The sequence below is a fragment of the Canis aureus genome, chromosome 3 (assembly GCF_053574225.1).
Source record: "Canis aureus isolate CA01 chromosome 3, VMU_Caureus_v.1.0, whole genome shotgun sequence".
Lineage (NCBI taxonomy): Eukaryota > Metazoa > Chordata > Mammalia > Carnivora > Canidae > Canis > Canis aureus.
In genome coordinates this window covers 69,862,879-69,880,796 of record NC_135613.1, presented here as the reverse complement: position 1 = coordinate 69,880,796, position 17,918 = coordinate 69,862,879, and the positions used below count along the sequence as shown (strand labels likewise).

At 52.6% G+C, this 17,918-nt stretch overlaps 1 protein-coding gene across 1 annotated transcript; it reads right to left on the bottom strand.

Annotated features, from left to right (window-relative positions):
• Positions 1-3,761: 3,761 nt before the first annotated feature.
• Positions 3,762-17,918, bottom strand: HTR3A (5-hydroxytryptamine receptor 3A). The gene is made up of 9 exons (XM_077884604.1): positions 17,636-17,918; positions 15,164-15,330; positions 14,276-14,320; positions 11,819-11,928; positions 10,185-10,354; positions 7,337-7,497; positions 6,581-6,791; positions 6,268-6,489; positions 3,762-4,821 (listed from the first exon to the last, which is right to left on the bottom strand). Exons 1-9 carry the CDS (start codon positions 17,775-17,777, stop codon positions 4,523-4,525), a joined length of 1,527 nt encoding a protein of 508 aa, XP_077740730.1. The 5' UTR covers positions 17,778-17,918; the 3' UTR covers positions 3,762-4,522.

The window sequence follows — 17,918 nt, the reverse complement described above, 5'->3', positions numbered from 1 at the left end:
CCAGAGGTATGGGACACAGAGGTCTGAATCCAGCCTGCTGGGAACAGGAACCTGAACTCCCTCTGGCCTCGCCCTGCCCATCTCTGAAATGGGGACAAGAAGGATGAAGGTCTCATCTCCAGTCTCCCTGGGGAAAGTGCTCACCCATTCAAAATGTGATATGAGCAGATGGAGGAAGGGCTGAGCTATCAGGAGACACCTCTGGACCCCAGCCTCATGCTTCCCTGAGCTTTTGTCCCATGTTGGGAGCATGGTGCCCACAATACTGATAAGTCAGGTACTAATATGATCCTCACTTTGCAGATGAGAAGACTGAGGCACGGGGGTGTGGTGGGGTGACTAAGTACTTGTCCATGGTTTCACAGCTGGCATGTGATGGGGCCAAGATGCAAGTCTGTGGCAGCTACTGGGCTCACCTATGGTGCTCCCCATAACTGTTGCAGAAATGAAGGGGAGTGGCCACTGCAGGTATCGGGCTCCCTCCAGCTAGAGCTCTGACAGTGGAAACTGAGGCAGATCTTTCCTCTCTGGTCTGTACCTTCCCAACCTAGACACAGGGCTCTCTTTCTTTCAAGACTTCTCAAAAATGAGATTCCCTTCTTTCCCTTTCAGATACCCAATCTAATCTGTGTCAAGAAGATGATTTTCAGGAAGTTCTTGCTAGTCTAACCTCACACCTCTTCCTGCAGTTCAAGCCCATTTACAAAAGTCCCAGAGAGAAGAGAGAAGAAGTGGCTGTGTTTCAGGGAGGGACATTCTTGGTCTCTAAAACCACGATTTAATTCTCTAACTATGACAGTCAGGGCTGGCCAATCACAAGCATTAATGGGAGAGCTTAAATTATAGAGGACCAAGTTAGTGAAAAGAAAAGAAAAAAAAAAAAAACCCACCCAGCTCCCAGCCACTGGGACTTGCAGCTGATAGGTAATTATCTGTTGTTTGTGCTCAGTTAGGGCTCCCTGCCCCTGACTGGTCAGGGCGGACAGCGTGGGCCTGGGGAGAGGGCCAATGAGTTGGTGTCAGGTCAAGACAATTGTGTGGGGCCATCCAGACCCTTCTCGACTTCTTCCTCCTCCCCCACCTCTACCTCCTCTCCAATCAGGGAGGAGCTGCCCTCTTTGCCCACCACCCCTCCCCAAACACTCGGAGGAAAGAGGGAGTGATTAGCATGGGACATTGTCCCCGGATAATCGGCCCCAGCTGCCGCATGAAAGAAGAGACAAAGCGCCTGGCCGCTCCACGCGCATTATCCCCTCGTTAAATCTCTGTTATTAGATTAGATTCAAAATGTATTGATTCAGAGGCTGGGGGGAGGTAGGGGAGGGAAGAGAAGCTGGCTAGTGATTGCTGAACCCCACCTCTCCACATGCTCTCCCTCCCCGCCTTCACCCCACCAGGCAACTTTTCCTCTCTCCTGTTCTCTTAGGGAAATCTCTCGTTTCCTGACCCTGAGCTCAGCTCCTCTCCCTGGACTATCCTGGAAGCCAGGGGAGGTCCACTCCTATCAGGAGCCCTGAGGTCATGGAGCCCAGGTGACTAGTGCCCAGGAGGAAAGGCAGCCTCCCAGATGCGATGGTGGTGGTGCGCTCCACGGCTGGAGCAGTACCAGCCATGAATTCCCAGAGGGCTAGAAGGCTTCGGACCCTCAGTAGTATCTTTTACATCGACATGACAGGTTTGGAAAGCAGGGTGAATGGGAAAAGGAGGTGAGAGCTGAAGTATCATGGGTAGCAAGGGAAGGCTGCAGGAGAGGAGTGGAGAGAAGACAGAGGACCAGCAAGCTTCTCAGAAACACAAAGACATAGGTGGTTTCTGGTTTTCTATCTGATTTTCTTATGAGAGCCAATGAGCTGAAGCAGCAGGAGAAAGAAAGGGAGCAGGTTCTGGAAGACATAACAGGTGGGAAGGAAATTCTGGGCATTGTCATATCCCAGATAGGGTAAAAGTCTCCTTGGGAGAAGCTCAAGATAGGTATTGATGGATGAGAGGTAGTACATTGGGGGTTCTCTGGCCCTGGGCCTCAGTTTCCTGTCCCTGAGCAGCACAGTCTGGATGCCCGATCGATGAGCTGATTGGCTGTGGCTAGTGGAGCAGAAGATGTTACACGTGGCAGCTCATTCTCAAGGTGGTTAATTGGCTGCCTCAATGCTGGGCTCTGTTGCCCCATTGATTGTGGGTGAAGGGTGGGGAGGGGGGAGATGAGGAATCGATAGGTTGATTAGTGTCTTAGTAGCTCTCTGGTTGGACACTTCGTCAATAGCCACCCACTTACTGACCAGTGGTGCATTGACAGTGCCAGACTGTCCACCTTTCTCTCTCTCTGGCTTGAGGCATGAGACTCAGCTGGTGGCATGAGCAGCTCCAGCAAATCCTAGTGGAGTGGGGCAGCTTTTGGTCCCAAGACTAGACTTCAAAGTGGGAGCTTCCAGAGCCATCCTGAAAGAGTTTGGATGAACAATGCCCACTGTTAACACAATCTCTGCTCAACAGGAGACAACAACTATGAATGGGGCCAATCCCCAGCCCCATGGTCTCCTGCTTTTTGCTGAAGGACCTGACATCCACCCAACAACAAAACAAAGATAAACACTAAATCCCTAATTAATAGCAAAAGCACATATGTCTGGGGTGGAAATAGCAGGTGAAACTTCATTCCCAGTTCACCTTAGGAACCGGCATCCAGTTAGACACTATTTAATGAGTTCATTTTGCATGTTGGGGAACATGTGAAGCTGAGAGCAGCTAAAACACGTAAGTCTCCTTCCTCAGCCTGCAGGATCTCCCAGTCTTGAAGCTCCCAAGGGCCCTAGGCCTGCCCTCCACCCAGCCTCCCAGGATGGTCTACACACTAGAACTGCAGTTTGGGGTCATGAAAAGGTATCACTTTAGGTGTTCTATATTGAAACCCTTATGATTGGCCAGTCCAGGACAGTTCATCCGAGATATTCCTTTTGGGTCCTTTCCTTTTAGACTGGCCAGGTTCATTCCATCTCAAACATGTCTTCCCCTGAAGGACAGACAGCCAAGTTGGGGAGAGGGATAAGGCTGGAATGAGAAAGGGATAACCAGAGAAAGTCTCAGGCAAACATTGTGACACTAAGGGCCGTCTTAGTGGGGGTCTGGCATTCCTTTCCTCTGAACACTTGTTAGATGGCTGGAGTGACGGAGTGATAGAGTTGGGGCCCTCCTCAGCATGTCTTATAAACCCTCGTGTTTGGGAGACGGGACCAAGATGTAGGTAACATCAAAGACCACGCCAGCTCTGCCTCTCTCAGGGTCCTGCTCTTGGGTGAACGTGCCGGGACCTGGCTGCGGAGAGTTCGCATAGTGAAGCTCCAGCCTTGGTTTTCCTAAGACCAAACCAGTGGCTGCTGACCGTGGTGCTGATGCCCTTGCCTGTGCTTCAGGAACCTCTTGCAGGGAGAGAGCTCGCTACCAGCTTCACCATGAGTCCAGAACGGTAACGGGAATGTGTGGACACGTCCGGCATCTTTCTAGGCGTTAACAGAACTGAGCTTCCCCCTCCTCATCTTTCCATTGCTAAGTGTTGGTGGTCCTTATCCTCCCGCCTTGAATTCCACCTCCTATTGTGTCTTCTTAACAGCCACTGTTTAGTCACCTCTCCTGATTCTCTGGGGCAGGAAGCACCAAACAACGGAAACTGCGGACAATACCCCTACCTCATTTCCACCAGTAACGTTAAACTTCTTCTTCCACCCACCCAGCTTCTGACAAACGGTTAAGAAGGGAGTTTAGGGCTTAGTTGTATTTTATTCCCCTCAGCCACCCTCACCCTCCATCATCTGATAGAACATGAGTGTCCAGGGAAGTGGCCATAGGTGAGGTGGAGGAGGAGACTTTAGGGTCGATAAACCTAATGCAGTGTTATCAGGCCTGTGCAGGAGAGAGTTGGTTTGCCTTGAATCTAAAAACAAGGTTGAGGGAGATGAGCAGAATTCCAAAGTGCCTTATGCTGGGAAGTGACAAGGGGGAAACTAAGGCTTGATGCACAGATAAATAGAATGAAGTTAGGGAATGCCTGGGTTTTTCCCTATCTAAGACTGTGATTTATTTATTTATTTATTTATTTATTTATTTATTTATTTGATTTATTCATTCATGTAGGACAGAGAGAGAGAGAGAGAGAGAGAGAGGCGGAGACACAGGCAGAGGGAGAAGCAGGCTCCACGTAGGGAGCCTGATGTGGGACTTGATCCCGGGTCTCCAGGATCAGGCCCTGGACTGAAGGCGGCGCTAAACCGCTGAGCCACCCGGGCTGCCCTAAGACTGTGTGTTGTATAGCCATGATAAGTGGGGGTGGGAGGCAGGGGGTGGGAATGTAAGGGTCTGCAACACCAAGCTTTCTGGGAAAGAGTTGCAGCCCTAGTTCAGAATTGCTGAGACACACTGGCATTGGACAGGGTCTTGAAGAAGTCCGTGACATCCCCTGGGCCCTGAAACTCTCCCATCTCCATTCTAACCAGTGCCTGACTCCCCCATACCCATGCTGGGCCGTACCCACTCAAGAATACTGCCAGATGGACCACAGGGTGATCAGGGTGATGCTGTAGGCCAGCACCGCCACCAGGTAGATGCGGAAGAGCAGCCTGTCCAGCACGGAGCCCACATGCAGCCATTCCCGGGCCACCTCTCGGCTCTCGTCCCTCTTCTCCAGGAAGTGCCTGATGGAAGACAGCTCCTTCAGGAGCCCTCGCACTGCCAGGGAGGACTCCCGTGGTGGTGGTGGGGGGCTGCCTCGGCTCCTTGGGGTCTTCTCCAAGTCCCGGGGTACTCCCAGATGGTTGCAGTGGTTTCCCATGTCTGGAAAAAGGGTGGAGTGTTGGCAAAGGAGGGAGGCCCAGCAGGATGGTGCAAACACTGTCCCTTCTGTTTCTGTGGTGGTTTGCAGAAGTTGTTATTATGAACAATTTCAGGTGTAAAGAGTATAGAGATTAACTTTCCTATTTGTCAACCCATCATCTGACTAATGCAAATAAAGAAAGAAACACAGTTGAAGATTCCTGTATACTCCTCCTTAGCACATCCTCCATCCACTTCCCCAGTCATTGAGATCATGAATTCGGTGTTTATTACTTCCCAGCAATTTAGTATCTATTATTTCTTTTGAGCCTCATGATAGCCACATGAGAGAAGCAGAGTAGGAGTGATTACTACGTGCACATTTTATATGAAGGTACAAAGGCTCAGAGAGGTGAAGTGACTAGTCTGTGGTCACACAGCTGGAGCATCATTTAGAAATGAGGCCACCAAGCCCTAAGATTTCTGGGCTGTGAATTCACTGCTCTCTCCACTATGCCATACTACCTTGGTGTCCTCTTCTCCAGGACTCCAAGTCCTTCTGCACCAGGAAATACACCTTTGGCTATGGCCCTTACAGGTGAGCGGTGAAGCTAGTCATTAGATTGGTGTACTAGCTCATCGGATCATGTTGAGGTGGTCTCAGGTTAGTCATAGACCTTCTGTGAAAGGCCTAGCTCTTGCCAGAAGGTAGGACACAAGGGGGTGGAGTGGTTAAAAAATACTAACTTAGCATCAGATGGGCCTGGGTTCCAATCAGTTTCACCAGTTCCTGGCTCTGTGACTTAAGGCAAACTATTTGGCCTTATGCCTCTGTTTCCTCATTTGACAAATGAGAATGAGAATCCTATCAGGGAGCCTGTGGATGATGTGTGATAGTGCACCAGAAATGCACGTGCCCAAATACACCGACAAACCAGGAACACCACCCCCAGATGGTGGCGGCAACAATGTCTCAGGGAGAATGAGCTCCTCATTTCACATCCCCTGCCCCCCGTCTCTCTGTCTCATAGATGTCTGAAATTCGAAGGGACCAGGTCTCTGAGCTGATGGAGTGCAAGAGCTTTGGAAATGCTGGCTGCAGACCTAGTCACATGAGGTAAGAAGTCCCATAACTGCCTGGGTGGCATCCAATTGCTTCCCTTTGGGGTCCATCTTGGAGAAGGACTACTCCCAGCCCAGAAGTCTCTGCTCCTGACCTGCTCAGCCTCTGGAACTCTCTCCCTCTCTCTACCCATGCCCAGGCTGATGAGAGGAGGTAGAGGTTTTGTAAGAAGGGGGCTCGTTGAGGCCTTTGGCTGAACTCTGCTGCCTCCCAGTGAGGCCTGGCATGGGGTGCCAGGTGCAGGACAGCACCCAAGTTCGAGGCCCCACCCAGACTCGGGCATGTCACATCCAGCCAGAGACTCTCCACCATGTCCCCACACCCTGGCCCTTTCCCTTTCTCACCTGAGCAGTCATCAGTCTTGGTGGTTTGGGAAGTGGCTGGGGGCCTTCGAGAAGCTGACTGCTCCCCTAGGCAAAGGAGCAGGGCCACTCGCTCCAGAACCAGGTGCCGCAGCCAGGCAGGCACGGGCTGCTGCAAGTCTTGCTTGTGTACAAGCCGCACGATGAAGATGGTCTCGGCCAAGCTCATCACCAGCAGCGCCATGCACACGACAAAGTAGACACCTGTGCGCATGGCAGGGTCGGGAGGGGGCTGGTTTCTCAGGGCCTTGGCCACACTGCGCTCCCCCCCGCCCCCCGCCAGAGTGGGCCCTACCGATGAGGGGAGTGCCAATGGCCGTGGCCGGCAGCGTGTCAGACACGATGATCAGGAAGACGGAGTAGCCCAGGAGGAGTGTGATCTTGAAGGAGACCCTCTCGCCGCTGTCCGGAGGCAGGTAGAAGCCCACGATGTCCATGAGCATGAGGAAGATACTGGGCAGCAGCAGGCTGACCGTGTAGAACAGGGGCCGCCGGCGGATGACCACCTAAGGGCAGGACAGGAGCGGTGGGGGCACCCGGGGCAGACCCGCTCCCCCCTGGAGCCACCAGCCCGGCCAGCTTCTGCGGCTTCCAGCGGGGCTGCCCAGAGAAGGCCCTGGATGGTTTCCCTCCAGCCTGTGGCTGCCGAGGAGGAGCAAGGGCCACCCAGGAGTTTCCCTGCCCACTTCATTGTGGTTCCAGGGCAGGAGTGTGTCCCCGCAGCTGGGGCGAGGGCTGCAGAGGTTTCCAACCCCCACCCCACCCCCGTGCCTCCTGAAGTCCACCTCTTCCAGTCCTCATCCCCCCAGCCCGCCCCCTCCAGCCGTCATCCCCCAGCCCACCCCCCAGCCATCATCCCCCCCAGCCCGCCCCCCCAGCCGTCACCCCCCAGCCCGCCCCTCCAGCCGTCATCCCCCCCAGCCCGCCCCCACAGCTGTCACCCCCCAGCCCACCCCCCCAGCCGTCATCCCCCCAGCCCACCCTCTCCAGCCGTCATCCCCCCCATCCCACCCCCCAAGCCATCCCCCCTAGCATGCCCGCTCCCACTCACGTAGAACTTCATTTCTGCATAGCAGCTGTTGCTCTCCATGCTGAACTCCCGGAACTGGGTCAGCACCCCCAGGAGCTCCCACTCGCCCTGGTTCATGAAGATGGTCTTGTCCAGTTTCACCTTTTCCGGCAAGCGCAACAGGGAGATGTTGATGTCCTGGACTGAGAGGGAAGAAATCGAGGCGGCTGTGGAGTGGGGTGTGCAGAGCCGGCGGGACCTGGGACCGGGCTGAGCTCACTGGCTCCTGGCCGGCAGGCTGGGTCTCCTCGGCTGCACAATGAGGTGACAGCGCCCACGGTGCCCCTCTGGGGGTGGGGCTGCAGTGAGGGGAGTGACAGCCTGGACAAAAACACAGCAAAATGCAAAGAACCAGAACCAAACTACTTATTAGGAAGGCCCCTCTCTCCTTCTCGCTGTGTCTCCCCCACTCCTTTCAAAAATGGTTTTCCAGGTTTCCATTAGGGTTGCCCATTTATGAAATGAGCAAAAGTCAACATTCTTCACCTTTCTCCTGATAGGGCTGCCTACCCTTGAAGGTGACCCAAGGTCACGGTTGGTTAAGCATCTGACTCGATTTCAGCTTGTGTCATGATCTCAGGGTCATGAGATTGAGCCCCACGTTGGGCTCTGCGCTGGGTGTGGAGCCTGCTTAAGATTCTCTCTTTTCTTCTCCCTCTGGCCCCTCTACCCCTGCTTGTCCATGTGTGCTTTCTCTCTAAAAGAAGGAAAAGAAAGGAAGGAAGGGAAGGGGGGAGGAAGGAAGGGAAGAATGTGAAAGAAAGAAAGAAAGACAAAGAGAAAGAAAGATTGAAGAAAGAAAGGAAGAAAGAAAGAAAGAAAGAAAGAAAGAAAGAAAAAAGAAAGAAAGAAAGAAAGAAAGAGAAAGAAAGAAAAAGAAAGAAAGAAAGAAAGAAAGAAAGAAAGAAAGAAAGAAAGAAGCAGAACTAGGGAAATAAGTGAAATCTTCACTTAGAGAATAGCAGTTTTACTTCTCTGCATCTATGCTAGAGAAAGAGACATACACTAGAAGGCCAGGAGTATCCATTACAGCAAAATATAGAAAGATCTACATGTCCACCAATCAGGAAAAGACTTAATAAACTATGATGCATCCAAGCTCCAAGCTATCCTACAGCTGGCAGGATAGCTTTCTCTTTTATGAGAATGATCTAAATATGTAGTGATTTGGAAAAAATGTCTAAGACTTCTTGTTGAGTGAAAGGAATCAGGTAGCAGGAGCATAGATGATACATTTCGTAAAATAAAAACCTATGAAATAATTTTCATGTTCTTTCCTTAGATGTGTATGTAGCGTATATGCAAAGGATAGAGAAGAATCTGGAAGAGTGAATGAAGCTTCTATATGAAGCTCATATTGATAAAAGCTGTGAAGTCTTAGTGTGGGAAGTCAGTGAAAAATTTGGGATTGAGGGTAGAGGTCAACAGTCAAAGATTATTTGTAATTCTGGTTTTTGTCCAAGGAACTTAGGTATTACTATTTTTGTAATTCACAGTTAATGTGATAAAATCAGACAGAAATGAGGGACGGCTTCTTGTAGGAGTACAAGGATCACTTACCTCATGAGACTTTAGTGACATCTTGCATTCATCCACTAAATAAAAGTTGCCGGGCACCTTCCTTTGTGCCGGGGACCTACAGGCGGATCAGAGATCATGGTCCTGCCCTCTCTGGGTTCGCCTCTGCTAGGGAAGCAGACATTGCACAAGCACCTACGAGTGCAATGGCAGCGGGGAGAAGAGGATGCTACAAAATTGGGTAACGGGAAGGCCTAGTCTGGGGATAAGAGGGGTTTCCCAGAGGCACTGAGCCAATGCTGGGATTAAGTGAGCAGGGGACTTGGCCGTACTAGGCGGGGTTGGTGGCAGGAGTGGTGGGGGGTGGGGGAAGAGGAAGGAAGAGGGGTAGGGTAGCCCAGGAGAGGAAGCAGCCTGGGATACAGGGAGAGAATAAGGAGCCTCAGGCTTGGAAAGGAGGGCATCGGGGGTTGGGGCTGAGCTCAGGGGAGCGTGCATGGGGTGAAGGCTGGAATGGAGGGAAAGATTTCAGTTCTGCCTCAGGAGTGCCAGAAGTCACTGAGATTTTTAAGCAGAGAGTGACATGGTTACATTTTAATTTTAATAAGTTCTCCCCATTTGCTGTGAGGAACATGAATTGGAGAAGGACCGGCTAGGAGGTTACTGCAAAAGGCTAGGGGAGAGAAGGGTGGGGGGTGTATCAGTGGAGAAGAGAAGACAAGTGAGGGACCTCTGTGGTCCTAGAGCAACACTGGGCATCCCAAAAGCCAGCATCCGGAATATTCCCAAGCCTTGCCCCGCAGTTTTGCCCAAAGGTGGGTGGCTCGAGGCTGTGTCAGATCCCAGTGGCTACAAGCCCCAGGATAGTTCACAGAGTCCCGTGTCACTTCTGCCTCCAGTCCTGCAGCACACAGGACTCCTCCTCGGCCCACACTTGACTCTTGCCCTCGCCATGTTCTTTCTATGTTCTAGGATTTTCCTCCATAGTTTAAAATAAAGCCTCATTCCACTTTGTTTGCATACCAAAAAAAAAAAAAAAGACAAGTGAGGGACTTTTAGGGCCATATCCTGGCTTCACTGAGTGTCTTGCCACCAGCTACACTGTCTCACTGGACCCTTGCGACAGCTGAGGGAGGCAGCAAGGGCGACCATAGAGTCCGGTTTGGAGGATGAGGAACAGGCTCAGTGACATTGAGAAAATACACAACTTGGATAAAGGAGAAAGCCTCCTGGGGGGGGGGGTGGTCCTCCTCCCACAGGTGCTCTACTCCCAAGCTGCACCCCCTGCCCGGAGCCCAGGTGCAGTACTCACTGGTGTGCAGCCAGCTGGTGAAGGTCAGGGAGCAGTTCTGTACATCGAAGGGGAAGTTGTAGATGTCGAGGCTACAGGCGGTCACCACCTGGAGGGGCTTGTAGTTCTGGACCTCACCGTGATGCCCAACGTACACGTACGGGATACTCGGAGACTTCCCCACGTCCACACTGGTCAGGGAAGAGGCCAGTTTGGGGGCTCAAGAAGCTCTGGGAGACTCAATGTGTCTGAGCCACCCGGCAGGGATAGAAATTCAGGACAGGTTTGGGTGGCGCAGTTTTCTCTGGCCTGTTTCTCCAGTTTTCTTATCTATGTTAGGCTTTCTTACCTGCCATTGTCAAGGCTACTTTCCAAGCAGCAGAGGGCTTTTCTCCTTTATTCCCCCTGGCAACCTAGCCACAGGGGGCCGGCAGGGAATCCATGTACCTCACAGCTGCCAGCTAGAAGGAGCATGCCCAGCTGTCCCTGCTCCACCACCCGCCCAGCTGGGCAGAGCTCAGCTCCCAGGGCTAGCAGCTCAGTGGCAATGGGCAGGCCTGGTGGGCAAGCAGAACCCTGGGTTCCATCCTGACTCGGGCTTCTCTTTGCTTCCCATCCCTAGAAGTCCTGTTGACATGAGAATAATCTTGCCTGGAGAAGAAGGAACTAGAGACATCATTGAGAAAAACTGAGGCAAGGTGAGAAAGTCTTGTAAAACTTAGCTCCACTGTCTTGGCAGATCCACAACCCCTAGACTCTCCCAAGTGACTACTGTGGCACAGAATGGCCTGAGCTGGGGATCCTGAGCCTGAACCCTTCTGTGGAATCAGGCTGAGAGATGAGAAACCAAGATCAGGCTACTTCACAATGTAACTGGTGATCCAGCCAGGCACTGGGATCCCTCCAGCCTGAGCTATGCAGGTCATGGGGCGCTAGGTCAACTGCCTCCCCTGAAAAACAGTGTGAGTGGCGCCCCGGACGTTGGGCAATGCAGTGCGTACTAGGTGGGGGGCAACTGGCTCTGGGTCACCTCCTCCTTCCATCCATCTCGCCAAGCCATCCTCCAACCCTAGCACTCAGAGGCCCAGGCAGTGGAGCCTGGAGGAGCCTGAAGGATGTGGGGAAGAGATATTGGCCGGAGCTTCATGAGACAGTGTTCAGCTGCTGGTAATAAAGGATGGCGGTGCCCACTTCTCACTGGGGGTGCAAGCTGGAGCCAGTCAGGCACTCATGTGACCTGAGAGGTCTGAGCATCTCCCCGCTTCAATCGCCCCTGTGACCAGAGGTGGTGACCACTGGGGGACTTCATCTCTTTCGGTAATCTCACTTTAAAAATGGAGCTGTCCCTCATTCGGCTATTGTAACAGTGGGAATTCGTTCACTGGCTTCTCTTTCCCAGGGAGGGAGCCCTCAGACCAAGACCAAGGATTCAATATCAGGCAGAGAAAAAGAGGAGTTTTAAAAAGAAAAGAGAAAGAAAGGAGAAAAAACAACAACAACAACAACAAAGGGGGATGGGGACCCGAGCCAAATCCTACAGTTACCTCCAGTTCTGCAAGCCTGCAAGGGACTCAGGCAACAGCAGAGCTTGTCCCTGTGCCCATGCCCCGTCTTTCCCCAGCCCCGGCCGCCCAGCAGCAGATGACAGCACTCACAACTCATTGATGAGAATGTCTGGGACCCAGATGCTCTCGGTGGGGATGGACAGCTTGGTGATGTTGTCAAAGTCCTCGGGGTTCCACTGGAGAAACTCGTCAGTCCAGTACTAGGGGAGGAGCGGGGATGGTCACAGGCAGCCCCCTCCAACTCGGGCGGAGGGTGTGTGTGTGGGCAGTGACAACTCGAGATGACCTCACCACTCAGTGGCCAGGCAGCAGTGATCATCTTCTCAGGGGAAGCTGGCTATTGGTGGCACCCGAATCAGCAGTACCCCAGAGCCCCCCAACCTCTGTGCTCACACACTCCCGGCACGCAAGTGTGACCCAGGCAGGTGAAGCTGTGCCCAGGAAGGCATGGGGTCATTTCCCCTGTTTGAAAATCCCATTCACCAACCGCAGGATCTTGGGTCTCAGTCTGCTCATATGTATAGCAGGAAATAACATGCACCTCACAGGGGAGAGATGTGCTGTGTTAGGGCTTTGTTTTTTTTTTTTTTCTTTTTTTTTTATTTAAGATTTTATTTATTTGAGAGAGAGAATGAGCAGTGGAGCGGGGGAGAGAAGGGGAGAAGCAGACTCCCCGCTGAGCAGAGAGCCCAACGTGGGGCTTGATGCCGGGATGATGGGATCATAACCCAAGTGAAGGCAGACGCTTAAATGACTGAGCCACCCAGGCACCCCTGAATTGACATTTTAGATCATTCTGACAGGATGGTGAACAACACGTTGATCAAAACTTAACAATAACCAGCTCTCACCTGGTTATTATCCCAATTTACGTATGAGCAGACCAAGACCCATGGCCCTCTCTCTCTGTCAAATAAATAAATAAAATCTTTTAAAAAAAAGTATGTCAATTTAATCACATTACTCCCTTGCTTAAAACTCCAGTGGCCTCCCTTGCACTTGGGATAGAGCTAAATGGCCAACAAAGGGCTGCATAATCTGCCCTCCAGCCTTCTCTCTAGCCTCATTAATTTTGCCAGGCCTCTCTGGGATTCTTCTCTCCAGCCGCATGCAGTGGAACCCCGCATCTCTGCATGCCCGTGCTCTCCCACTCTGCACTCCCCGTCTTCTCCCCTGAGGGAGGTCTTACTCGTCCCTCCAGACTTAACCAAAGCATCTGTCTGCTGCCTTCTTCAGGAACCTTCCATGACCCCCACATCCCAGGCTGGGTTCTTATGTGTCTCGTCTGTGCTCTCATGATTGGCCTCTTGCTCTTGCTGCATTGGGGTGCTTGTCTTGCTGCATTCAACTGTCTGTTCATGAGTCTGTGGCCTCCACCAGTCTGTGAACTCACTGTGGGCAGGGCCTGAGTCTAGTTTGTGTCTCTGATTCTGGTCTCTTAGCACAGTCACTGGAATTTGGTTGGTTGGTGTCCCCTCACTGCTGGGCAGACAAGTGACCTAGAGGGATGGGACCTAGGCCAGATGTCCCAGGAAAGGAGCTCCAGGCTGCCTATTCTTGCTGGGCCCCTTCCCTTGACACGGGGTGTGCACTGTATTAAGAGATCTCTGTTGGGTGTTATGCTATATGTTGGCAAATTGAACTCCAATAAAAAAAAAGAGAGAGAGAGAGAGATCTCTGCGAGGTGGAAGAGAGCAGTCTTGCAGGAACTAACGTTCTAGCATCTTCCTCCACCCCACTCTTTGCCCCCTGAGCTAGTGGTAGTGGAGTATGCTCGTGAAGAGCAGGAGGGATTTAGCCGAGACCCACATATGCTAGGCATGTCCCCAGACAGAGTGTTTCTCAGGTTTGACCTCTATGGACTGGGCCCGTCTCCTGCACCCCCTCTCCAGCCGTTCCGGTTCCCTCGGGCTCTCACATCTGCCCCACAGCTCAGGGGCTACCAGAGCAGGACCAGACTGTGCATTGGAATCCCCATGTCTGCCTGCCTCTCCGCCAGCTCCCCACCAGAAGTGCTGTACAGGCCTCAGAGAGTGAGGCCTTACACCAGTGCCTGAGCAACACGGGTCAGAAGCTGGGAGAGTGGGGAGGTGGCTGAGGTGTGAGGACTTAGTGGATGGAATTGCCCCATGTCAATCACCCAATTTGGTTGTCATCACATTTGGCTTAATTAGAAGGAAGAACTTTGTAGCAATTAGAGTTGTCTGAAAGTGTAGTTGCCGCTCATGGAGTTCCCAGTCACTAGAGGTATTCCATCCATGGAGGCTGGACGACAGATGGTTGTTTGAGGGACTCTGAAAACCCTCAGAAACCAGAGGGGATTGGAGGATTGCTCCTTTACTGAGCGTTACACTTCCTTCCATTGCCAGTCCTGAGAGGAGAAGACCCAGACTCCCAGGTCTCGTGAGTCAGCCTCTGAACCTCCCTGCTCCCCTTCCCTCACCAAGGCCTCTGAGATTCCTGATTCCTTTGGGATGGAGGAGTCCTTCCTGGAAGGGGAAGCCCTGGTCCCAGGAAATGGGGCTGGGCGCAGGGCTGGGGGCTCACCTGCCGGTACCAGATGTAGGTGGTCAGAACCTGGTTCTTTTCATCCTGTGAAGGGAAAGGAAACTCAGCTTTGGTGGCCCTGTGGGCGGGTGTCCACCTTGCACACCCCTCCCCCAAAGGAGTTGCTGCTTTGTGTCCCTATTCCTTTGGAAAGTGACTGTGAAGAAAAGGGAAAATGGGGTCAACCAGGAAGACTTGGTCTCTTACTAGACACACCTAGAAAGAAATACAAACAATATTTTAAAATTTCATATATATATATATCTTCTACTATTTTCTGTTTTACATGTTATACATATGTCTCTCACATTACATATATTTTACATGTATAATATATATAGCACAGTAGAAGATAAGAGGAGACATATAAAAAATATCATCTCTCTTTATGTCTATATAATTTTATGTATCTGTATCTGTATCTGATCTCTCTCCTGCCCTAGTGTGGAGTCAAGAGGTGCAAAACCACAGAGAGAGAAAGATGCATCACTGGTTTAGAATTAATTCTGCAAAGATCATTTACCAACACCTGTTGTGTGTCAGGGACCTGTGTAAGACACCAAGGGCCTAGAGATGAGCAGGACAGTTGAAGCCTCAACAACCTATGTGGAGACGTGGTTACCACGAGTGAAGAACCACCTGCGGTAAGTGACTCTCTAACCGTAAGGGTTGGGAGAGGCAGCCAGGCAGGTGACCCCAGTTTTCTGGTTTGGGCAGCTGTGCAGGTTGTGGATGATGTAGTCTGTCCTGACGCAGGTCTGTGCTGGATCACGGGTACTCTGGGTACTTGAATGTCCACTGTACTGCTCAGGGGTCACTTGGCCTTCCGTGGTCTCCCATCCCAAAAGGTCCACCTCTGAGCTGGGCAGATTGGGGTCAAGTGCTCACCACGCTGAGGATGGCATAGACAATGACGTCGATGGACACCGTGGTTGGCTTCCTCCAGTCCCGCACAGGCCGCACGCCCTTCTGGTAGTTGGCCAGGAGGTAATTTGACAGCCTCAGCAGAGCGGGCCTGGAGGTGTTCTGGGCCTGGAGGTGCCTCCAGTGCCTGGCTGGGAAGAACAGTTCAAAGTGGGCATCAGAGCCCGAGGCTTCCCCCAGTTCTCTTGCCCTGGTTTGAAATCTATTTAAAGGAAAACATCTCCACTATTTCCACCTCAGATCCCTGGATCCCTCCCACAGACTGAAATTCCCACCGCTGGGACCTTGTGTCTGCAGAGTCCTGCCCCAATCCGAAGCTGTTGTCTCCTAAGGGTAACGGACACACTCACGTGAGGAGGGTGCTAGCTGGCTGTCAAAGCAGGTGCTGCAAGACAGGTGAGGTCTAAGTGGGCCACGGGCTGGCCCCAGCCTAGAGGAGGTGAGCCCGTGGGGGATGGACAAAGGCACTGGGGCTAAGGAGGAGTGACTCCAGGAGGTGGTCCTGGACAGAGAGGGGGGCTGCAATGAAAGGTGGCCCCAAGTGCACAATCCATCTGTAAGCCCGCAGGTCTGCATGAAGGTTTGCCTCAGTTAAGGTCAGATCTCAGCATCTGCCTAGGTCCCCGGTGGCTCCTGGGCCCCAGCCTGCTATTGACAAAGAAAGGACACATCCAGTGAAATCTGACATTCCTTTTCCTTCCTGCAAAATGCCCTCCTTTCAGCCACATATATACACAAACTCCTGGTGGTGGGTTGGCCAGGTGTCCCTCAGAGGGTTGCTTGTGGTCAGACCTGGTGGAGTTAGGAAGAGGGTTTAGGCGTGAGGTGTACAGGAGGCGAGGAGAAACTGGGTTGTTCCCAGAACTGGAGGCCTCCAAGGACAAAACGGTGATGAGAAAACCCAACCCCTAGGTGCTTGTCCCCATTCTATGGGGATTTCATATGCACCTGTCATCCCTCCGGGGCATAGGAGAAGCACTTCCTGAAAGGTGCCAAGAAATATGAAGGTGAAAGGTAAAGGGTAGAGAAGGGGAGCCCCTAGAAGCCCAGAGCAAAGGGTGTCAGGATCCTGGCAGCGCACCACCTAGGTCCTTCACAGACCAGGTGCCAGCGGGCCTGGCTTTCTCTAAACAAGGCTGCCTCTTCCCTCGTCTTGTCTATATAATGTGTGCAACCCGTACAGCCGATCTCTCCTACAGATCCCCCCTTCCTCTCCCCACCCGCCTAGCCCTGACAAACTTTCAGTTTCCCTCAGAACAACAGAGAAGGTCAGAGAGAGGCAGAAGGCCATTTATTGAGTATCTCCTGTGGAATCATACCAGTTAACATATTATTCATTTCAATCTTGGAGCAGCCACGGGGGTGGCTGTCATGACAGCATATTTTACAGATAAGAATTCCCAAAGCTCAGGAAGGTGGGTGCTGTGCCCTGCAAGCGGAAGAAATGAGATTCAAGTGCAAATCTCAGTGTGTCTTCACTACACCAACAACAGCCCTGATCCTATTGCTGGGGAATCTGAACAGCAGAAGAGAGGGCCCCACAGGCCTCAGAGCAAAAGGCCATTGCTGGGAGGGACAGTACTTCTCTTCAGCCCGGGAGGCCCCAGACCAGAGTCTTAACACGCAGCCTGGGCGTGTTGTCCCAGTGACAGCTCAGGGGAGGCAAACCATTGCATGCATAAGGCCTTTCCCTCCCTCCAGCCGCGGGACGGCATCCTAACTGTGCCCCAACTCCGACTTAGCTCTGGGTGGGGCGGAAACCCGTCTGGGATGGGGAATCAGTATTGTTGGTAGCAAAAGAAAATAGATCCCTTTGTGACCCGACCACCTTGTATCCCAGGAAAGCAGGAAAGGGTGGGTGGGGGAATGTAGAGAAGTTTGGTGTCACCACAATTTAGCTCTGGAAGGGAACTTAAGGAAAGGAAGCCCAGGGAACCCATGTGACAGGACTAGTGAAGTTGAGGAAGGATGGCTTTGTTTGCTCTGGTCCCCACTCCATTGCTGAGGCGCTGTGTGACCTTGAGTGAATCACTTCCCCACTCTGAACCTCCGCATTCCCATTTGTAGCCAGAAGGGGTAGACCAAATGAGCTCTAAGGTGTCTTGCAGCTGCCTTGCGATGAGTTTAGGGGCAGGGCAAAGAAGAGAGGAGCCCCTCTCTGGCACCTGTGGACACGTTTCCCACAGACCAGGCTGCTGCTGGGCCCCACTCAGCAAGCGCTGCTCTCACCTGGCACTCAACTGCCCCAACTTTTGAGGTAGACCACGGTGCCTTAAAATTCTCTCGTGCTCACATGTGGCAAGATCCCTGACTTTCCTGCAGCACCACCCACTCCAAAACCCTCCTTCCCTCGACCCTTGGGGGAATGAAGCATCCCCTGCCCGGCCTCTGCAGGTGGCCAGCCAAATCCTGTGTGCTTTCCCACCGTCCCCTTACCTTCTCCCTGCACCAGGAGCGTGGGTAGAAGCAAGACCAGCAGTGCCTGCGGCACCCACAACAGCATGGTGAGCTTTCCAGGGTGTGGGGTGCCTCGGAGTGGCCTCAGGGTGAGTCGCGCCCAGGAGCAGCCTGCCCACATGCTGCCAGCCTCATGTCCCAGGCAGCCTGCGGTGTCTCCGGGCTGCCTTCCACACCTCTGAGGCCGGAGCTTCACACTGCCCGGACCACCAGGGCAGTCAATCCTCCAGCTGGATCAGGTTTCAGGGCGGGAGGCGAGGAG